The sequence below is a fragment of the Symphalangus syndactylus genome, chromosome 16, assembly GCF_028878055.3.
Source record: "Symphalangus syndactylus isolate Jambi chromosome 16, NHGRI_mSymSyn1-v2.1_pri, whole genome shotgun sequence".
NCBI lineage: Eukaryota > Metazoa > Chordata > Mammalia > Primates > Hylobatidae > Symphalangus > Symphalangus syndactylus.
In genome coordinates, this window is record NC_072438.2 from 11,742,766 (window position 1) to 11,765,954 (window position 23,189).

Sequence of the window (23,189 nt, forward strand, 5' to 3'; positions counted from 1 at the left end):
CTGGCAGAGGTTGGTTCATGAGGTTTAAGGGAAGAAGCCACCTCTGTAATGTAAAAGTGTAAGGTGAGGCAGTAAGTGTTGATGAAGAAGCTGCAGCAAGTTATGCAGAACATATAGCTAAAATAATTGATGAAGGTGGCCACACTAAACAACAGACTTTCAGTGTAAACGAAACAACCTTATATGGAAAAAAAAAAATACTATCTAGCACTTTCATAGCTAGAGAAAGGTCAATGCATGGCTTCAAAGGACAGGCTGATTCTCTTGTTAGGGGCTAATGTGGCCAGTGACTTAAGTTGTAACCAGTGCTCATTTACCATTCTAAAAATCCTAGGGCCCTTAAGAATTATACAGAAATCTACTGTGTGCTGATCAGTGAAACAGGAAAGCCTGTATAGTAGCATAACTGTTTACAGTATGTTTTACTGAATATTTTAAGCCCACTATTGATATCTACAGCTCAGAAAAAAAGATTTCTTTCAAAATATTACTGCTCATTGAGAATGTGCTTAGTCACCAAAGAGGTCTCATGGAGATGAGTAAGATTAATGTTAACATCTGTTCTGCAGCCCATGGATCAAGGAGTGATTTCAACTCTCAAATCTTACTTAAGAAATGCATTTTGAGGCTGAGCACGGTGGCTCATGCCTGTACTCGCAGCGCTTTGGGAGGCCAAAGCAGGTGGATCGCTTGAGCTCAAGAGTTAGAGACCAGCCTGGGCAGCATAGTGAGACCACCTCCTCCACTGCCAATCTCTTTTAAAAAAAAAAAAAAAAAAAAAAAGGGCGGCAGGGGGAAAGAAAGAAATGCATTTTGTAAGGTTATAGCTACATAGATTGTGATTCCTCTGATGGGTCTCAACAATGTAAATTAAAAACCTCCTGAAAGGATACACTATTCCAGATACCATTAAGAATATTTGTCGCGGTGGCTCACCCGTGTAATCCCAGCACTTTGGGAGGCGAAGTAGGTGGATCACAAGGTCAGGAGATCAAGACCATCCTGGCTAACATGGTGAAACCCCATCTCTACTAAAAATACAAAAAATTAACCAGGCTTGGCAGCAGGCACCTGTAGTCCCAGCTACTCGGGAGGCTGAAGCAGGAGAATGGTGTGAACCCGGGAAGAGGAGCTTGCAGTGAGCCGAGATCGCACCACTGCACTCCAGCCTGGGCAACAGAGCAAGACTCCATCTCAAAAAAGAAAAAAAAAGAATATTTGTGATTCATGGGAGGAGGTCAAAATATCAACTTCAGCAGGTCACGGTGGCTCATGCCTGTAATCTCAGCACTTTGGGAGGCTGGGGCAGGCAGATACCTGAGGTCAGGAGTTCAAGACCAGCCTGCCCAACATGGCGAAACCCCATCTCTACCAAGAAAATACAAAAATTAGCCAGGCATGGTGGCGCATTCCTGTAGTCCCAGCTACTTGGGGGGCTGAGGTAGGATAATCGCTTGGGCCCAGGAGGCGGAGGCTGCAGTGAGCCAAGATTGCACCTCTGCACTACAGCCTGGGCGACAGATTCCGCCTTTAAAAAAAAAAAAAACAACACAACAAGAACTTGGAAAAAGTTGATTCTGACCCTCACGGATGACTTTGAGGGGTTCTAGACTTCAATGGAAAAAGTAACTGTAGATGTGGTGGAAATAGCAAGAGGGCTAGAATTAAAAGTACAGCCTGGCCAGGTGCGGTGGCTCACGCCTGTAATCCCAGCACTTTGGGAGGCCTAGGCGGGTGGATCACGCGGTCAGGAGTTCAAGACCAGCCTGGCCAAGATGGTGAAACCCTGTCTCTACTAAAAATTAGCCGGGCGTGGTGGCGCATGCCTGTAATCCTAGCTACGCCAGAGGCTGAGGCAGAGGCAGAGAATTGCTTAAACCTGGAGGGGCAGAGGTTGCAGTGAGCCGAGATCACACCACTGCACTCCAGCCTGGGCGACAGAGTGAGACTCCGTCTAGAAAAAAAAAAAAAGTAGAGCCTGAAGGCTGGGCCTGATGGATCACTTGAGGTCAGGAGTTCGAGACCAGCCTGGCCAACATGGAGAAACCTTGTCTCTACTAAAAATACAAAAATTAGCTGGGCGTGGTGGTGGGATTGTTACTTCGTAGTAATCCCGGCCACTCCAGAGGCTGAGGCAGGAGAATTGCTTGAACCCAGGAAGCAGAGGTTGCAGTGAGCCAAGATCGGGCCACTGCACTCCAGCGTGGACAACAGAGTGAGACTCTGTCTCAAAAAAATTAAAGGGCCGGGTAAGGTGGCTCACACCTGTAATCCCAGCACTTTGGGAGGCTAAGGCAGGTGGATCACGAGGTCAGGAGATTGAGACCATCCTGGCTAACATGGTGAAACACTGTCTCTACTAAAAACACAAAAAAATTAGCCAGGTGTGGTGGCACGCACCTGTAATCCCAGCTATTCAGGAGGCTGAGGCAGGAGAATCGCTTGAACCCAGGAGGTGGAGGTTGCAGCGAGCCAAAATCATGCCACTGCACTCCATCCAGCCTGGTTGACAGAACGAGACTCCGTCTCAAAAAAAAAAAAGTAGAACCTGAAGGTGTGGCTGAATTGCTGCAATTTGTTAATAAAACTTGAACAGATGGAGAGTTGCTTCCTGTGGACAGGCAAAGAAAGTGGTTTCTTGAGGTGGAATTTACTGCTGAAGGTGCAGTGAACATTGTTGAAATTATAACAAAGGATTTAGAGTATTTTATAAACTTAGTTAATAAAGCAGTGGCAGGGTTTGAAAGGATCGACTCCAATTTTGAAGGAAGTTCCACTGTGGGTAAAATGCTATCACACAGCGTTGCATGCTACAGAGAAATCTTTCATGAAAGGAAGAGACAACTGATGCAGCAAACTTCATTTTAAGAAATTGTCACAATTGGCCCAGTGCGGTGGCTCACGCCTGTAATCCCAGCACTTTAGGAGGCCAAGGCAGGCGGATCACCTCAGGTTGGGACTTCCAGACCAGCCTGGCCAACATGGAGAAACCCTGTCTCGACTAAAAATACAAAAAAATTAGCTGGGCATGGTGGGGCATGCCTGTAATCTCAGCTACTCGGGAAGCTGAGACAGGAGAATTGCTTGAACCAGGGAGGCAGAGGTTGCGGTGAGCCAAGATTACGCCCTTGTACTCCAGCCTGGGCAAAAAGAGCGAAACTCCATCTCAAAAAAAAAAAGAATTGTCACAGCTGCCCCAACCTTCATCAGCCACCGCCCTGATCCATCAGCAGCCATCATCAGGGCAAAAAGATTCACCAGCAAAAAGATTACAACTTTGTGAAGACTCAAATGATCGTTAGCATTTTTTATTTATTTTTTAAGAGAATATCTCCCTGTTGCCCCAGTTGGAGTGCATTGGTGCAATCGTAACTCACTGCAGCCTCTGACTTCTGGGTTCAAGAGATCCTCTCACCTCAGCCTCCCAAGTAGCTGGGACTACAGTCGCACGCCACCACACCTGGCTTTTTTTTTTTTTTTTTTTTTTTGAGACGGAGTCTCACTCTGTCGCCCAGGCTGGAGTGCAGTGGCATGATCTTGGCTCATTGCAAGCTCTGCCTCCCGGGTTCACACCATTCTCCTGCCTCAGCCTCCCGAGTAGCTGGGACTACAGCCGTGTGCCACTACGCCCAGCTAATTTTTTGTATTTTTAGTAGAGGTGGGGTTTCACCGTGTTAGCCAGGATGGTCTCGATCTCCTGCTGCGTTCCAGCTGCCCCAGCTGTGGCTGAAAGGGGCCAACATAGAGTAGAACTCAGGCCGTGGTTTCAGAGGGTACAGGCCCCAAACCTTGGCAGCTTCCACATGGTGTTGAGCCTGCGAGTGCACAGAAGTCAAGAATCAGGGTTTGGGAACCTCCACTAGATTTCAGAGGATGTATGGAAATACCTGGATGCCCAGGCAGAACTTGGATGCCCATGAGGGGCAGGGGTCTCATGGAGAACCTCTGCTAGGGCAGTGCGGAAGGGAAATGTGGGGTCTGAGTCCCCAAGCAGCACCAGTCCCTACTGGAGCACCACCTGGTTGAGCTGTGGGAAGACAGCCACTGTCCTCCAGACCCCAGAACGATAGATTCACTGACAGCTTGCACTGTGCCCCTGGAAAAGCTGCAGACACTCAACACCACCCCGTGAAAACAGCCGGGAGGGAGGCTGTACCCTGCAAAGCCACAGGGGTGGAGCTGCCTAAGGCCATGGGAACCCACCTCTTGGATCAGCGTGACCTGGATGCGAGACATGGAGTCAAAGGAGATCATTTTGGAGCTTTGAGATTTGGACTGCTCTGCTAGATTTCAGACTTTCATGGGGCCTGTGGCCCCTTTGTTTTGGCCAATTTCTCCCATTTGGAATGGCTGTATTTACCCAATGCCTGCACCCCCATTGTATCTAAGAAGTAACTAAATTGCTTTTGATTTACAGGCTCATAGGTGGAAGGGACTTGCCTTGTCTCAGATGAGACTTTGGACTTTTGAGTTAATGTTGAAATGAGTTAAGACTTTGGGACTGTGGGAAGGCATGATTGGTTTCAAAATGTGAGGACATAAGATTTGGGAGGGGCCAAGGGTGGAATGATATGGTTTGGCTGTGTCCCCCACCCAATCTCATCTTGAATTTCCACATGTGGGAGGGACCCGGTAGGAGGTAATGGAATCATGGGGGCAGGTCTTTCCCATGTTGTTGATGGTGAATAAGTGCCATGAGATCTGATAGTTTTATAAGGGGGAGTTTCCGTGCACAAGCTCTCTTTGCCTGCCTCCATCCACATAAGACGTGACTTGCTCCTCCTTGCCTTCCACCATGATTGTGAGGCTTCCCCAGCCATGTGGAACTGTTAAGTTCATTAAACCTCTTTCTTTTGTAAATTGACCATTCTCAAGTATGTCTTTATCAGCAGCGTGAAAAGGGACTAATACAGGTGCACACCGCTGCACTGGCCCCAGTCCTGCTTTTAAGGCTCCCTTTGTTTCCTAATTGTGACTGTTTTTACTTGCAATGTAAAGGCTTCATTTCCCCCATCTCTGAAAAATTTTTTTTTTTTTTTCCAAAAACACTCTGCCATCTTTTCAAGCTATCTGCCATCTCTTTCAAGCATGTGATGAGCTTGATAACTTCTGTTGGGGGTCGGTGTTCAGAATGACAAGGGTCTTGCCCAGGCTGGAGTGCAGTAGCACAGTCATAACTCACTTTAGTCTCAACCTCCCTGGGCACAGCAATCCTCCCATCTTAGCCTCCTGAGTAACTGGGACTACAGGCGCGTGCCACCACACCCTGCTAATTTTTTTTTTTTTTTTTTTTTTGGTATTAATATTTTGTAGAGAAGGAGTTTCACCATGTTGCCCAGGCTGGTCCAGAACTCCTGGGCTCAAGCAATCCAAAGTGCTGGGATTATAGGCATGAGCCACCATGCCTGGCCCTAGAGCTTGATAATTTCATTTTTTTTTTTTTTTTTTTTGAGACAGAGTCTGACTGTCACCCAGGCTGGAGTGCCATGGTGCAGTCTTGGCTCACTGCGACTTCTGCCTCCCGAGTTCAAGGGGTTCTCCTGCCTCAGCCTCCTGCGTAGCGGGGATTATAGATGCCCGTCACCATGCCTGGCTAATTTTGTACTTTTAGTAGAGATGGGGTTTCACCATGTTGGCCAGGTTAGTCTCAAACTCCCAACCTCAGGTGATCTGCCCACCTCAGCCTCCCAAAGTGCTGGGATTACAGGCGTGAGCCCAGACCTTGATAATTTCAGTGAGGAAAAAAAAAAATCTTCATTTACATGTTTGTGCCAAGTGCTGTGCTAATGGGTGGGGACACCATGATAAGTATTTGATAAGTTATGTTTCTTGACTTAAGGGAGTATAGAAGAAATGGTTAAGTCAGAACTGGGAGGAGTGAGAGAAATGGAAGCAACCTTTGAGGTAGGCCTTGAAGAATGAGCAGAAATTCCCTAAAGCGGGGTGGGAGTGGCGGGACCAACCTGGCCAACTTCGGACCTTCTTTGAGGTCCAAAGTCAGGTACTTTGAACTGACTTCCAGGATACCTGGAGTAAAGTACAGTTCTGCTTGAAATGTTTGTTTGGATACATGAGTTTGTTCCAGTGAGGTTGCTGTATTAGAGAACCACTTGAGAGTTTGCTGTACACAGTGTCATCTGTGAGAAATATTAGGTGAACGCGAAAAGTTGAGGCCAGCTGAACCAAGCCAGGTAATATACACACCTTCAACATAGATCAGTCACCTCAGTTGACTTGTATGTGAGCCACATTTGTGTACATCTGATGTTACAGCATTCACTCTCTTTCCCTCCACTTCTCAATAACTCACAAGCGTAAACCATCTGAGGCCCACTTCCACAGAGCAAGCTTCAGGCCTTTTTCAAGGTAAAGTATCACAGTTACTTGTATTTCTTAACCATTTAACATGTGTAGAACTTTACTACTATTTTCACTAGATTGTTTTGTGTATGTTTGTCACTGACAAAATTTTTTAGTGTTGTGCCCCTAATTCCATTTTTCCTCACAAACGGTGGGTTTTTGCATAGCAAGATGCTTTTTTATTTTTTTTAAGGAACACATATGTCTGTAACTGCAGGTTAACCCAGAAGAGTGAGGATGAGTTGGGAGGGGAGGTTGGCTATATGATATGAAGACTTTGGCGTGTGTTCTGTAGGCAATGCTTGTGATTATTTGGGAGCACTTGCAATATTCTTGGATATTTTGGAGCCTGGTGATTCTTTGCATTACCTTGTGGCGCTTTTAACTTCCTTGGACCTCCTCCTCCTGCTCTCTTCTGCCTTTCTGTCTCCTTCAGAGCATTCCTGTTGTGCGTGCCTGCTTTTATCTTCCCTGGGAGCCAGTGATTTTTTTTGACTTGCGTGTGTTTTTTTGTTTTTTTTTTTTAAGACAGAGTCTTGGCCGGGCTCGGTGGCTCATGCCTATAATCCCAGCACTTTGGGAGGCCAAGGCGGGTGGATCACGAGGTCAGGAGATCGAGACCAGCCTGGCCAACATGGTGAAACCCCGTCTCTACTAAAAATACAAAAAATTAGCTGGGCATGGTGGAGGGTGCCTGTAGTCCCTGGGGAGGCTGAGGCAGGAGAATGGCGTGAACCTGGGCGGCGGAGGTTGCAGTGAGCTGAGATCATGCCACTGCACTCCAGCCTGGGCAACAGAGCGAGACTCCGTCTCAAAAAAAAAAAGAGACAGAGTCTTGCTCTGTCGTCGAGGCAGGAGTGCAGTGGCATAGTCATGGATCACTGCAGCTTCAACCTCCCAGTCTCAGGCGAGCCTCCCACCTCAGTCTCCCAAGTAGGTGGGACTACAGTCGTACACCACTATGCCCGGCTAAGTTTTTGTATTTTTTTGTAGAAATGGGGTTTCCCCATGTTGCCTAGGCTGGGACACTGACTTGTTAGTTTACTTTCCAGGTAAAGTGTTGAAGGAGAGTTGAAGAGGGTCTAGATTAGGGCTTCTGGGTGCTGGATTTCTCCACCAAGATGCAAGCCCCTAGAGAGTTGGATTTGGCTAGCCCTTTGGTGACAGCTCGTATTGTCCTTTAGCCAACAGATGCATCTGACTAAGAGTAGGAGAACATGTCTCTGTTGAGCCCGGAGCCGGAGACAGTGCCGTTTGAGATTAGGCCCCCTCTGGTGTGCCCTTCGAGAATTCCCATTGTGGGGCACTGCTCAGTTGCTCCCATCTGGTATGGATCAAATAATCAGATTTGTGAGCATCTCGCAACCATCCCTATACCCCAACCAACCCTGGGTTCTGGATACAGTAGAGGCAGCTGCTAGCTGGTCTCCAGCAGGCTCTGTGCTCAGTAGCCATCAACACCAGGTAGCTTGGCAAGCCTGCCTCTTGTGCTGACTGTGGGCCCTGGAGAAGTGTCGAGGATGTTGACGGCCTCTAGCATCTGAGGTACATCTGCCCATCGGCCTCCGGAGGAGTGGATCCTTAGGTTTCCTTCATTATCTTACCCTTTCTCCTGGCCCCCAGAAATTACCTTATTTATGTATGAGGCCCCAAAGCCTAGGCCATCTTGGCTGAAAGATGTGAAAGCCCTTTGCTCCTTTCAGGCCCTGGGGGATTTTGGTTGCAGCCTGATTGCCGGTGGCAGCTTAATCGGGGCCATAAGATAATTTTATGGAAGACCTGGTTACTTGGCATCTGAACAAGCCTCATTGCCTCTCTGAGCATAGTCTGCTGCATTCTGTTTTGATCAAATTCATTCCTCTTGTCCCTGCAAACCTTCAGGGGGAGGCCAATGTTCAAGGCCCTTTAGCCTTAGGAATAAATAACTCTGGGTGAGAACTGCCTGTCATTGGCTCTGCCGGCTTTCTTCAACCTCCTCTGAGTCCTCCTCTAAGTCTAAGCTGTTGTGATTAGCTACATCCTGCCAAGTCTCTTCTGGAAATGAATAAAGCCCTTGCTGAGAGCTGGAAACATTGGTTCCAGTTCCTCCTGGGGTGAAGGTTGGTTTTGCCTTTATTTAATAGCACTCATACCTGTAAGAAGAGACATGCTCTCCAGCCCTTCTGATATAATACCTATTTATTACTTGATTTGTGGATCATCTTTCCAGCTAGGATATATGCTCCATGGGTGGTTTTTTGTTGCTGTTTCCCATTCCATTCCTAGCCCCTGGAGCAGTGCCTTACCCAGACTAGGCACATGTGAATAGTTAGCGAATTAGTTGATAGAGCTGCCTTCTGGGTGCTACGAACCGTACTGGGTGTTTCATTCAGCAGTCACTGGTTCCACAGAGATGAGGTGTTCTACTCAATTAAAGATGTGGACACTGAGGCACAGAGGGCAAGGCTGTAGGGCTTATTGGCCAGCCACATCATTGCTGACCACTTAACCACGTCCTCCTCATTTGTATAATGAGCAAGAGGCTCATATTTCTCTTGAGTATTAAGGCGTGGTTATTGATATGACTGAGGGTATCAAAGTTCCGTTTAAGAGGTGTTTGTGACCAGGTGCGGTGGCTCACACCTATAATCCCAGCACTTTGGGAAGCCAAGGTGGGCAGATCACTTGAGGTCAGGAGTTGAAGACCAGGCTGGCCAACATGGCAAAACCCCATCTCTGCTAAAAATACAAAAATTAGCCAGGCATGGTGATGGGTTCCTGTAATCCCAGCTAGTTGGGAGGCTGAGGCACGAGAATTGCTTGAACCTGGGAGGTGGAGGCTGCAGTCAGCCGAGATCACACCACTGCACTCCAGCCTGGGTGACAGAACAAGACTCTGTCTGAGGCCGGGCGCGGTGGCTCACCCTTGTAATCCCAGCACTTTGGGAGGCCGAGGAAGGCGGATCACGAGGTCAGGAGATCGAGACCACGGTGAAACCCCGTCTCTACTAAAAATACAAAAAAAAAAAAAAAATCAGCCAGGCGTGGTGGCGGGTGCCTGTAGTCCCAGCTACTCGGAGAGGCTGAGGCAGGAGAATGGCGTGAACCCGGGAGGCGGAGCTTGCAGTGAGCCGAGATCGCGCCACTGCACTCCAGCCTCGGCGACAGAGCGAGACTCCGTCTCAAAAAAAAAAAAAAAGACTGAAACAAAAATTTTTTTTGTTTTTATTTATTTATTTTTATTTATTTATTTTAAGACTGAGTTTCACTTGTCGCCCAGGCTGGAGTGCAATGGTGCGATCTCGGCTCACCTCCACCTCTTGGGTTCAAGCGATTTTCCTGCCTCAGCCTCCTGAGTAGCTGGGATTACAGGCGCCCACCACCACACCCAGCTAATTGTTGTATTTTTAGTAGGGGGTGGGTTTCGCCATATTGGTCAGGCTGGTCTCGAACTCCTGACCTCAGGTGATCCCCGCCACCTCGGCCTCCCAAAGTTCTGGGATTACAGGCGTGAGCCACCATGCCCGACCCAGGTCTCTTATTTTCAGTGGGTAATTGTACCAGACTCTGCCTCCCAGGTGGGATTTGAGGGTTCTGTGTACCTGATGTAGGGCTGGGCTAAACAGAAGAGCTTCTCATTAGAGCATCTCCCTGTGGACTGGCTGCAGAGTTACGATATCATTCTGGTTCTGGTGTGCTCCCCACTGCCCCTTTTCTGCTGACTCTGCTCATAGGAATACAGTGGTATGAGATAGGGTCATAGAATTTGGTTCCAGTCTAACGCTCTTCCTGTTTCCTGCCTGCCTAACAGTCTGTCTCTATCCATTAGCAGACTCCTTTATATATGATAGAGACATATGCACATATGCATACACAGACAGTCCCTGACTTACAGTGTTTTATTTAGGATTTTTCAACTTATGATTTATTGAGTTAGCCCCATTGTAAGTCAAGGAGCATCTGCACATCATATACATATATACCATAAATACACATAATTATATGTCACACTGCTGCTAGAGTGGGGGGGTCAATATCTGCAGTGCTTATAATAGCTTTGTTGTGGGGTGGGGCCTCTAAGAATAACAGAATAATTACGTAGACCTTAAATAATAAAGCCGTAAGAACGAAGAAAGCCCCGAAGCCCTCCCAGCTTCCATCCCGTCAGTCACCTCTCTGTCCTATAGTCGGCCACTAGCCCTGAGCCTCATGGCTTTCTTCTCACCTGCGCTACCCTGAGTCTCCTCCTTGGTCTACAGTCTGGCTTGTTCAGTCTCCCATCTGTTCTCACCGGACACAGGTAACATGGTCTCTAAATGCAGATCTCAGCATGTCATCTCTATCCCAGAACCCTCGATGGCCCTGTCCTGAGGGTGTAGTCGATGAGGCTTCTTACGAGCCCCCGGCACCTTTGTTGTCATCAGTTCTCTCCCCACCTCCACACAGTGCTTGTGTGGGACATCCCTCTTCCCTTCCACCCACCCACCCACATACATTGTTTCTTGACTAACTAAACTCCTCTTGTCACTTTAGGCCCCATTCAGTGCCGCTTCCTCTAGACAGCCCAGCTTGATCCTCAGTGCGGTTAGGCTGGGACTGCGACTCCTTTGCTGCTGCTTCCACTTGCTTATGTCACCAGTGTCCCACTTCCGTGTCTGAGCTGACTGGCCGCCTTTTAGTTCCCCAGCCTGTGCATTGCAGCTGTTCACTGCTTCTTCCTCCTTGAAGAAGGAGGTTTTGTCTAAGTGACAGCTCCAGGTTCTCCCAGCTTTGTTTATTTTAAATCTCTTTCACAGATTCTATCTACTTGCCTCCCTAAGTTTTCACACATTCTGAAATCTCTACGTCCGTCCCAGTTTTCTTAGTTTCCAGCTACCTTCAGCCCTTTCTCCCTGGGTATCTCACACCCCTCTTTTCTAAAACTACACTCAGCACCTGTTTCTGTTCTCCCTTCCCTCATTGGGTTTTATGGCATCACTCTTGCAGAGTAAGAAGCTAGATACCTTGGCATGAGTTGTTTCTCCTTTCACCTTGGAAGCTTTAGGAATACCTAGCATCTGGCTCTCCTGACCATCCCCAGTTAGGAATGACCACTTCTCTACCCCAGCTCCTCTTTTTTTAGTGGCGGGGGCGCCATCAACACCCCACTCTTACCCTCATTTATTCCTTCAATAAATATGAGCATCTGCTTTGTGTAAGGTCTTAGCTAGGTACAAAGTAAATAGAGCCCTGTCCTCGTAGCACTTACGTAAGTGAGAGCGTACTGGACAAGAGACTGGAGGATGGTGGGGCCCTTTCCTGAAATGGAGTATATTTTGGCAGAAGGAGGAGGCAAGGGTTCCTTTTGGAACACACTAAATTTGAGAAATCTGAAAAATCCCCGTCAGTGTTTCTGCTAGTTTCTAGAATTGATGTATTTGATTCTGGCGCTAACATACCTATTTGAGGGTGTGGGTTTTGGTGTCAGACTGCCCTGGTTTAAGTCTAGGCTCTGTTTACTAGGTGTGGACAACTTTGGGCAAGTTACTTAACTTTAATCCTTAGCTGCTTCATGTGTAAAATGGGGACCATAACAGTGCTTATTTCCTTACTGGGTGATGTGAGGAGCACATGTGGTGATATTAATATTTAGGAAGCACACCTCTAGGGTGGTACACGGGTCCCGGTTCGTGCCAGCGCCCAGCGCGCCTCGTCGCCATGCCTCAGAAAATTGAGGAAATCAAGGACTTCCTTCTCACAGCCCGAGGAAAGGATGCCAAATCTGTCAAGATTAAGAAAAATAAGGACAACGTGAAGTTTAAAGTTCGATGCAGCAGATACCTTTACACTCTGGTCATCACTGACAAAGAGAAGGCAGAGAAACTGAAGCAGTCCCTGCCCCCTGGTTTGGCAGTGAAGGAACTGAAATGAACACACTGATTGGAACTGTATTAAAATACTAAAAATCCTAAAAAAAAAAAAAAAATTTTTGGAAGCACAGTGCCTCGTGCAGATGCATAGAAGGCAGCTCTCAGCTGTTGTTAGTTTTCTTATTCCATTGGACTCTCACCTGCATGATCCAGAACCCTTTGTAGTTGGTGAGGGCTACTTTCCCATGACCCCTAAGGTCTCCATTCACTCTGCATTTCTATGTCCCCACCATGCTGGGGATGCTTTGCCAGGAATGCTCCTGTCTCACCTCAGTGCCCTGGTGAAATCCAGCCTCTTAGTGGATTTCCCTAAGGCCAGCCTTCCAAATTCCTTCAAACTCTGACTCCTGACCCTTACTAAACTCAAAAGAGAGAGAAAAACAACCAGATTTGGAATGAATTGCTGTATGGGCCAGGGCATGGAGAATGAGGAGGCTCCGGAAAGCTTCCCAGGGAAGTAATAATGGTCTAGCTGGGCCTGTAGGGATGCAGGAGGCTGGTTTCAGAGTGGTGAGGGGTGTGCAGGCCAGGACAGCCACAAGACATCTTCAGCAGCCGTATTTGGAAGCCTCAATATCCATAAAATGGGAGGAGAGAGGCTTAGAACAGCCTGGGTGTGGACATCAGGTGTTTCCCTTTGCTCTGCAGGCTGATTTCTCCGTCTTCCTTTGTCACTAGCTTCTCTTTTCTAAATTCTAAGACACACTATTGATGTGGCGGGGAAAACAAGCCCCTATATCATAGACGTGCACCCAAATGTAAGATATTTCTTGAGATCAGAAACATTCGTGGATATTAGAACCCAGGACAAGGCCGGGCGCGGTGGCTCACGCTTGTAATCCCAGCACTTTGGGAGGCCGAGGCGGGCGGATCACGAGGTCAGGAGATCGAGACCACGGTGAAACCCCGTCTCTACTAAAAATACAAAAAAATCAGCCGGGCGTGGTGGCGGGCGCCTGTAGTCCCAGCTACTCGGAGAGGCTGAGGCAGGAGAATGGCGTGAACCTGGGAGGCAGAGCTTGCAGTGAGCCGAGATTGCGCCACTGCACTCCAGCCTGGGCGACAGAGCGAGACTCCATCTCAAAAAAAAAAAAAAAAGAACCCAGGACATATGGTGAATCTGGGACTGTCATGTGGTCTGAATAATCTTGTGAGTCCTAAGGTGATGTCGGAGCACCTCCCACCTCTGTTCAAACCAACTAGACAGTCTTTGTCCTAGCCAGAGCCTCTTCCCTGAATGTCTGTTTAAAGTTGAACACTCACCAGGTGAGGTGTTGCTTTGAGAAGCATTTGTGCTTCCGGGCTGGAGTGCAGTGGTGTAGTCATGGTTCACTGCAGTCTTGACCTCCTGGGCTCAAGTAATCTTCCTGTCTCAGCCCCTCGAGTAGCTGGGACTACAAGTTTGCACCACCACATCTGGCTATTTTTTTAATGTGTTTTTATTTTTATTTTTTGAGACAGAGTCTCTCTCTGTTGGCCAGGCTGGAGTGCAGTGGTGCCATCTTGGCTCATTGCAACCTCCAGCCTCCCGGGTTCAAGTGATTCTTGTGCCTTAGCCTCCTACGTAGCTGGGATTACAGGCATGCACCACCACACCGGGCTAATTTTTATATTTTTAGTAGAGACGGGGTTTCGCCATGTTGGCCAAGTTGGTCTTGAACTCCTGACTTCAAGTGATCTGCCTGCCTCAGCCTCCCAGAGTGCTGGGATTACAGGCATGAGCCACTGCCCAGCCTCATTATTTTAATTTTTTTGTAGAGACAGGATCTCGCCATGTTAACCAAGCTGGTTTCCAATTCCTGGGCTCAAGAGATCTCCCCCTTCAACCTCCCAAAGTGCTGGGGTTACAGGGCATGAGCCACGGTGCCTGGCCCATTTGTGCATTCTGGTGAGAGCACCTGTAGTCTCATAGTATGGGCTAGCCTAAGGAGATGCAAGTCACCCTTTATTAGAGTGACACAGTGAAGGGGATTTCCCCTCTAAACCATTGAGGTCAAGCTAGAGAATGAGGCGCTCGGGGAGTGAGATACAGTGTGCCATTTTCTCAGAAGCAGACCACCAAGTGCAGAAGAAAATGTTCAGCTCAGCTGGGACGGGCAGTCCCTTTGGGCATCTCCTGAAAAACCTACTCTGGCCTCCGTTTCTCCTCCTGTACTTCTTGCACACTTAGTTCCTAACTCAGTTATAGCTGCCTGCCAGCACCCTCCTCACCCTTCTCCCCGCACTAGATTCTGCACAGAGGCTGTGTTGACTCATTGCTGTATTCCCAGGGCAGGGGCTGTACTGTGAATGAGGCGGGCAGCCTTTCTTAAAGCTGGATGGGAGGCCGGGCGCGGTGGCTCATTCTTGTAATCCCAGCACTTTGGGAAGCCAAGGCAGGTGGATCACCTGAGGTCAGAAGTTCGAGACCAGCCTGGCCAACCTGGTGAAACCCCATCTCTACTAAAAGTAGAAAAATTAGCCGGGTGTGGTGGCACATGCCTGTAGTCCCAGCTACCTGGGAGGCTGAGGCAGGAGAATCACTTGAACCCGGGAGGTGGAGGTTGCAGTGAGCTGCGATCACACCACTGCACTCCAGCCTGGGCAACAGAGCAAGACTCTGTCTCAAAAAAAAAAAAAAAAACCGGGTGGGATGTGATATCACACAGCATTTTAGGGCTTGAGCAGAAGGTTGGAGCTGGGCACTGGGAAGGTTGGGAAGGTGTATTTGGAGAGACCGCCCACCTGGTGCTGTGGGGCTGAGTATGGTGATGGGTATGTTGTCAGCCCACAGACACTGAGCCTTTACAGTGTGCCTGCACCGTTCCAAACACTCTCTCGTAATAACTTCCGGAATCCTCACACACCATTGAGGTAGGTGCAGTTCTGTTCTATAGATAAGGAAAAGTTCAGTGCCATGCCCCAGGGTCAAGGTTGGGGTTTGCAGGTGCCTGGATTTTGTTTTAGTTTTTCATTTTTTATTTTTTTGAGACGGAGTTTTGCTCTCGTTGCCCAGAGTGGAGTGTAATGGCATAATCTCGGCTACTCCACCTCCCAGGTTCAAGAGATTCTCCTGCCTCGGCCTCCCAAGTAGCTGGAATTACAGGCATCCACCACCACTCCTGGCTAATTTTTTGTATTTTCTAGTGGAGACGGGGTTTCACCATGTTGGCCAGGCTAGTCTCGAACTCCTGACCTCAGGTGATCTACCCGCCTCGGCCTCCCAGAGTGCTGAGATTACAGGTGTGAGCCACTACACCCGGCCGATGCCTAGATTTCAATCTTAGTTGCCTGGCTCAAGAGATGTGCCTTAATTGCAATGCCAGCTTGGCTCCACACACCATGCTTAGGAGTTAGGCTTTGATAAGGAGCCAGGGAAAGTTGCTGCGGCAAATGTTTTGGAAAGATGGCCTGGCAGTAAGGTAGATGGACAACCAGGGACAGGAGACCCAGCATGAGCAGGCATGATAATGGTGCACAGAAGGATGACACGGTGGCAGCGCTGGGGATGCACAGAAGGGTGCATGTGAGAGCGTTCCTGTCGTTTCCGCCACCTGGATCCCTCTCAACCTGTGTCTGCTTTGCAAGTCCATCTCATTATGCTACTTCAGTACGTTCCATGGTGTGGTCTCTGGAACAGCAGCACCTGGGAACTTGTTAGACATGTAAATTGGAGGGCCTAGCAGCCTGTGCTTAATGAGCCCTCTGTGGGGGAGCCTGATACAGGCTCATGCTTGAGAAGCACTCTCCTAATCTAAGCCACTAGCACTCAGTAGTGGGTGACCACAGGGGTCTTGTCCTTGCTTTGGCTCTCTCTTAATCCTCAGCCTTGCCCTGTGCTTAGGGCTTGTGGCTCCATTAACCACTGCATCGCTGACACTGAGTTTACCGTGGTCAGCCTCACTTCTCAGTGAAATCCAAGGGCCTCGCAGCCTCTGCACCTGGTGATTTCTCTACCTTTCCTCAAAGCTTCTACTTGGCTGCCCAGTCCACAGTCTCCCGATTCACCATTCACCTGGTCCCAGCAACAGAAGTCTCAGCTGGACACACAACGTGCTTTAGAGTGAGTGGCTCTTGTCTCCTCAACTCTGGACGGTGACAGTGAAATTGTGGGAGGAGCCTGAGGCTCTGAGCTCTGGCCTCAGAAGCTCCGTCCCTTCCCTTCTGGTTACTGAGGAGTTGGTGTGGTCACGTGTGGCAGTCCTGACTCGCACCTCTTCCCAGCAGTTAGCACAGTACCTTGCCAAGATGGCAGGAGCCAGAAAGAAGGGTAGGAGGTGGCATAATAATTACACTTGAAGGCTTTGGGATCCGGAAGTCCTATATGCGACAAGAATGCTTACTTCCTAAGATGAATATAGGATTAAGGATGTCATTGCGTAAAATATTCAGCAAATAACCTAGGGACAGAAAGGACCAGTTCATTATTGAGCTGAGCTTTGTTTCAGTGATGTAAGTGGCAGTATTTATTAAATCAATATCTTTGTTTTTCAGGACTTGAAAATACTGGAAATCTGTCCGGATCCAAATTCTTTTGCAAGCCGGATGAGTAACCAGAGGGCATGAAAGGTTGAGAACATTTGACTTCCCTGCAAACCTTGGTATAGATCACTTCCTTTTCTGTAGGAAAGGAAAGGCACCAAAGAGCACAATGAGTACAGTAAGTTTTATCATCTCTTGAATTTTTAATTTTTTAGGGCTAATTAACCACCTTGTTCCTTGTAGCACATTAATGAAAGTGAGTTCCATAATGTCACTTCTAAGTAACGCCACTTCTTGAAGGAGTATGTATAGGAGCTTTCTGGTGGTTACATCAGCTTACTTACCGACATTGAGCTAAATTCCAGTCATAAAGGGCAGTGCCCTGAAGACAGAAGGCTGAGAAGGAATAGCTTAGGGTTTGGTAATCTCAGACCTTCACAGCAGTTGTCAGTGTCATAGAAATACTAAGACTTTTTGCTTTTTAAAATTATTTGTAGACTGGGAATGGTGGTTCATGCCTGTAATCTCAACACTTGGAGGCGTTAAGGTAAAAAGATTACTTGAGCCTAGGACCAGCCAGGGCAACATAGGCCCCATCTCTACAAACAAACAAAATTTAGCCAGGCGTGGCAGGGCGTACCTGTAGTCCCAGCCACTTGGGAGGCTGAGGCAGGAAGATTCCTTGAGCCCAAGAGTTCAAGGCTAGCTATGATCATACCACCGCATTCTGGCTGGATGACAGAGTGAGACTCTATAAAAGTATTTGCAACCCAGTTTTCCGTTTTCCCTTCTATTTTGTTTCCCTGTGACATTCTTGGTTCATTCAGTGTGAGCATGGTAGTAATAATCCATACTGAGAAGTTTCTTATATTCAGTGACCAAAGTTGATTCATCATTATAATTACTGTTTAGCGCTTTTGTTTGTTTGTTTTTGAAACAGAGTCTCGCTCTGTCACCCAGCCTGGAGTGCAGTGGCCCGACCTCGGCTCACTGCAACCTCCACCTTCTGGGTTCAAGTGAATCTTGTGCCTCAGCCTCCCACATAGCTGGGATTACAGGCGTGCACCTCCCCACCCAGCTAATTTTTGTATTTTTAATAGAGACCAGTTTTTGCCATGTTGGCCAGGCTATTTTGGTTTGTTTTTTGAGATGGAGTCTCTGTCGCCCAGGTTGGAGTACAGTGGTACCATCTCGGCTCACTGCAACTTCCACCTCCCAGGTTCAAGCGACTCTCCTGCCTCAGCCTCCCGAGTGTCTTGGATTACAGGCACCTACCACCACGCCCAGCTGATTTTGTATTTTTAGTAGAGACGTGATTTCACCATGTTGGCTGGGCTGGTCTCAAACTCCTGACCTCAAGTGATCTTGGCCTCCCAAAGTGCTAGGATGACAGGCATGAGCCACCGCACCCAGCCGTTTTTATTTGTTTTTAAGAGACAGGGTCTCTCTCAGTCTCCCAGTCTGGAGTGCAGTGGTGTGATCATAGCTCACTGCAGTCTCCAACTCCTGGAGTCAAGCAATCCTTTCACCTCAGCGTCCTGAGTAGCTGAGATCATAGGCATGCACTGCCACACCTGGCTAATTTTTAAGAAAAAATTGGCCAGGTGCGGTGGCTTATGCCTGTAATCCCAGCACTTTGGGAGGCTGAGGCGGGCGGATCATGAGGTCAGGAGATCAAGACCATCCTGGCTAACAAGGTGAAACCCTGTCTCTACTAAAAATACAAAAAATTATCCAGGCGTAGTTGGCGGGCGATTGTAGTCCTGGCTATTCAGGAGGCTGAGGCAGGAGAATGGCATGAACCTGGGAGGCGGAGCTTGCAGTGAGCTGAGATCGTGCCACTGCACTCCAGCCTGGGGGACAGAGCAAGAGAGCAAGACTCCATCTCAAAAAAGAAAAGAAAAGAAAAGAAAAATCATTTTTGTAGGCATGGGGTCCCCCCCAGGCTGATCTTGAACTCCTGACTTCAAGCAGTCCTCCCACCTAGGCTCCCAAAGTGAGTGACTATACCCAGACTGTTTAGAGCTTTTTTTTTTTTTGAGACGGAGTCTTGCTCTGTCACCCAGACTGGAGTGCAGTGGCGCGATCTCGGCTCACTGCAAGCCCCGCCTCCCGGGTTCACGCCATTCTCCTGCCTCAGCCTCTCCGAGTAGCTGGGACTACAGGCGCCCGCCACCACGCCCGGCTAATTTTTTGTATTTTTTTTTTTTAGTAGAGACGGGGTTTCACCGTGGTCTCGATCTCCTGACCTCGTGATCCGCCCGCCTCGGCCTCCCAAAGTGCTGGGATTACAAGCGTGAGCCACCGCACCCAGCCCTGTTTAGAGCATTTATCACATCTGTGAGGCAGCTCTGGTTTGGTGTAATTCAGGTGTCTCCTGGAACCCCTTGAGCTCTAGAGGAGATTACCTGAAGGTCCCCCTGTCCCAGTTTATTCCCTGCTGACAGAGTTCTCACAGCAAGGTTGTTCAAATGATTTAAACTCAAGACATCCGTTGTCTGAGATCCTGAATTCCTTGTCAGACCAGATGTGAAATAGCCTGCTGATTTCTTCCAGTGCTCCAGAGGTGCCGTGAATGGTATGGGAAGACGGATGGTGGGGACAGGTGAGGCTGAACAAACAGCTGTCAGAGGGAACAGTGATGGAAATGCTGGTCACACCCTCTGAGCCTTTTGAGTCCTCACCCTCTTCTGTTACTTCCTGGCCGCCATTGTGCTCCAGGGCCCACTTTTGATGGTAACACACAAAAAAGCCCGCTTCTTTGACCTCCCACCTTGGTGTTTCACCTGCAGGTTACCACGTAGCTCACGTACAGGGAAACAGGTGCTCTAAGCCTTACCCCATCTCTGCTTAGGCCAGATCAGAACAGGCAAAACAATGTAGCCTTTTGTGCATGTGTGTGTGTGAAGAAATTGGTTAAAATTCCTGAAAGTTATGGTGTGGTTATAGCTTATGTGGTTGTGATTGGATGGTCAGTTTTCACCAAAAGCTATGGACCTCTGAGGGCCCTGCTAGTAAAAAGGAAGAGAGTTATGACCAGAATTATGGGAAGGTGAGAGGGGAGAGCTCTGCAGATATTCCTGGATTTAATGAGCCTGTCTTGAGTGGTGCAGGGAAGCTACTTGGGAGGAGGAGGCTCAGAGATAGCAGAGTGGGAGGGTGAAGAATATCCTCAGGAAGGAGGTGACATTTGAGTGGGTTCTGGAAAGCTGTGCAAGAATTGGCCAAGTGAAGAAAGGGAGGGATGGGCACTCCAGGCAGGGAAAAAGCTCTGGTTAAAGGCATGGAGGGGTCGATAGAGCAGGCAGGAAAGAGGATTCCTGAGGTTAGGGAGGGGTGGGGACATTCCTATAATTATCCTTGAGGGGAGATTTGGGGTCCAGGACCCATGGCTGCTTTCTTGGCTCCCTCAGTGGGGCCCAGAAACCACACAGGTAGCTGTGGGATATGCAGGTCTGCTTAGCAGTGTCTAGTAAGAAAGACTTGGTCTGCTACAGGCTGGGCATGGTGGATCACAAGGTTAGGAGTTCGAGACCAGCCTGGCCAACATGGTGAAACCCCGTCTCCACTAAAAATACAAAAAAATTAGCTAGGCACGGTGGCGGGTGACTGTAATCCCAGCTACTTGAGAGGCTGAGGCAGGAGAATCGCTTGAACCCGGGAGGCAGAGGTTGCAGTGAGCCGAGATCGTGCCACTGCACTCCTGCCTGGGCGACAGAGCGAGACTCGGTCAAAAAACAAAAAAAGACTGTTGGCTACAAGGGAAGGAGGCTATACAAGGACAAAGGACATTGTCAAAGAGAATGGGGTAAATATTTTCATTTATTTATTATTATTATTTTGAGACAGAGTCTTGCTGTGTCACCCAGGCTGGAGTGCAGTGGGTGCAATATTCTCTCACTGCAACCTCTGCCGCCCGGGTTCAAGCGATTCTCCTGCCTCAGCCTCCCTAGTAGCTGGGACTTCAGGTGCGTGCCTCCACGCCCAGCTGCTTTTCGTGTTATTAGTAGAGACGGGGTTTCAGCATCTTGACCAGGCTGGTCTTGAACTCCTGACCTTGTGATCCACGAGAATGGGGTAAATATTGAAGAGTCCCAAGTGTTTGAAATGCTTGTTTTCCGGTGCTGTAAAGAAATAGCATTTCAACATAAATTTAATGTTTTTAGCAAGGCCATTTTTATACTTTCTGCAGAAAGGGTACACTCACCAGTAGTTTTGCCATGAGAGTACATTGAATAAAGGAGACAGGGTTATTTATAACTTGATGTGTTTACCCTACTGCTGTGTCCGGTTTTTATTGGCTGGAACGGAACCTCACATTCTGTATTTGTCCCAATTGGCAACTTAGAACTGTTTTTTTTTTTTTTTTTGAGACGGAGTCTCACTCTGTCACCCAGGCTGGAGTGCAGTGGCATGATCTTGGGCTCACTGCAAGCTCCACCTCCTGGGTTCACACCATTCTCCTGCCGCAGCCTCCCAAGTAGCTGGGACTACAGGTGCCCGCCACCACGCCAGGCTAATTTTTTTTGTATTTTTTAGTAGAGACAGGGTTTCACCGTGTTAGCCAGGATGGTCTCGATCTTCTGACCTTGTGATCTGCCCACCTCAGCCCCCCTCCCAAAGTGCTGGGATTACAGGCGTGAGCCACCACACCTGGCCAGAACTTTTTAAAAGAGGCAAAGGCAGAGGAGAATAAAGGAAGGAGGAAGTAACTTGTGGAATGCTGAAAAAGTTAAAAATAACCTTTAAATAAGGAAGAGGAACAGGCTATGATCTAATGCTTGCTTGGACTAATACAAGCATGCCAGGGTAAATATTTAGGCTAAATTGTGGGAGCTAGGCCGGGTGCGGTGGCTCACGCCTGTAATCCTAGCACTTCGGCACTTTGGGAGGCCGAGGCGAGCGGATCACAAGGTCAGGAGATCGAGACCATCCTGGCTAACACAGTGAAACCCCATCTCTACTAAAAATACAAAAATTAGCCGGGCATGGTGGCGGGCGCCTCTAGTCCCAGCTGCTGGGGAGGCTGAGGCAGGAGAATGGCGTGAACCCGGGAGGCAGAGCTTGCAGTGAGCCGAGATCCCGCCACTGCACTCCAGTCTGGGCGACAGAGCAAGACTCCGTGTCATTTAAAAAAAAAAAAAATTGTGGGAGCTAAGAATATAAAGTACATTGATTTCTTTATTATGGCTAGCAGATATTTAAGAATGTTAGTACAGGTCTTTGAATAAATTTTGCTTTTAAGATAAGTTAGTATTTATTTCTAAATAGATGGGGAGGAAAGTCTTTGAAGAGGAACCTCTACTTTACTTTTTACATAAGTAACCTGGTGGCTGCCGGGGAAACCCTTAAAACACTGGGCAGTAGAACTCCCCTGAGGTTAGTGTCAGCTCCCTTGAGGCCAAGAGCAGCTGTTCACTTGGGAGTTTTGGCTGCTGTCGCTTGGCCTCTGGGCCCTCCTGGGGCTGGTTCTGTGCTCCTTAGTCCGTGGGAAGTTACTAGGCCCAGCTTCATTTCCAAAACATCTCAAGCTGCCATTTGATAAGAGTAGCATTGGAACACAGAATTAGGCTTATCCCTGTGGCCTAGCGAGGGCTTGGCCGGGTGATGGGTGTTCCTGGATCTTATATGAATCTCACCTGCAATATCTGGTCCTTTCAGAGTTTCCTGGGACAGACTGACCCTAGTAAGGCTAAGGAATTGGGATGGTAGTAGCATCCTCCGTCTCTGCGCAGTACTTTACATACATGATCTCATTTACACCTTATAACAGCTCTGCAAAGCTGGTACTGGTGAGGAACTTGAGACTTAGTAGTGCAGGACTTGTCCCAGGTCGTCCAGTGCGAAGGATAGCAGGACACGGCACAGGGAGGAGAGCACAGAAACACCCGTGGGAATAACAAGGTGACAGGCTCTGTTGGGAAGCTCTCTTTTTTTTTTTTTTTTTTTTTTTTTGGTGAGATGGAGATTTACTCTTGTTGCCCAGGCTGGAGTGCAGTAGCACAATCCTGGCTCACTGCATCCTCCGCCTCCCAGGTTCAAGCGATTCTCCTGCCTCAGCCTCCCAAGTAGCTGGGATTACAGGCATGTGCCACCACACCCGGCTAATTTTGTATTTTTAGTAGAGACAGGGTTTCACCGTGTTGCCCAGGCTGATCTCGAACTCCTGACCTCAGGTGATCCGCCCGCCTCTGCCTCCCAAAGTGCTGGGATTACAGGCTTGAGCCACTGTGCCTGGCCAGCTCTGTCTCTTGATTAAGGTGGAGGATATTCTCAGCTCGTCTTTTGGGACCAGCCAGACCAGAAATGTGGAGCATATTGGCAAACCAGCAGCCTAAGGATTTGGAAGAAAGGCTGGTCAGAGTGTCAGTTGCATATCAACCAGCTGAGAGCCTGAACTTTCCGGAAGACATGGCTCTTGGGTAGCCACTGGAAGCAGGCTTAAAACAGCTTTGGTTCTTTGCGTTCTTTGTGGTGGCT

General features: G+C 48.5%; 2 protein-coding genes across 3 annotated transcripts in view; both read left to right on the forward strand.

Annotated features, from left to right (window-relative positions):
• Positions 1 to 23,189, forward strand: part of RNF4 (ring finger protein 4) — a 44,471-nt gene that overhangs the window by 2,730 nt on the left and 18,552 nt on the right. For both annotated transcript variants that reach the window (XM_055245865.2, XM_063619712.1), the window contains exon 2: positions 16,722 to 16,887. In XM_055245865.2, coding sequence (XP_055101840.1) covers positions 16,879 to 16,887 — 9 coding nt within the window. In that variant the 5' untranslated portion in view covers positions 16,722 to 16,878. The remainder of the gene's footprint in view (positions 1 to 16,721; positions 16,888 to 23,189) is intronic.
• On the forward strand, positions 11,951 to 12,284 carry LOC129464532 (large ribosomal subunit protein eL38-like). Its single transcript, XM_063619715.1, has one exon. The coding sequence runs from the start codon at positions 12,037 to 12,039 to the stop codon at positions 12,247 to 12,249; it is 213 nt and encodes a 70-aa protein (XP_063475785.1). The 5' UTR covers positions 11,951 to 12,036; the 3' UTR covers positions 12,250 to 12,284.

Bases quoted from the DNA above. Each gene is read 5' to 3' on its own strand.
- LOC129464532 (XM_063619715.1), top strand. From the start codon at position 12,037: ATGCCTCAGAAAATTGAGGAAATCAAGGACTTCCTTCTCACAGCCCGA.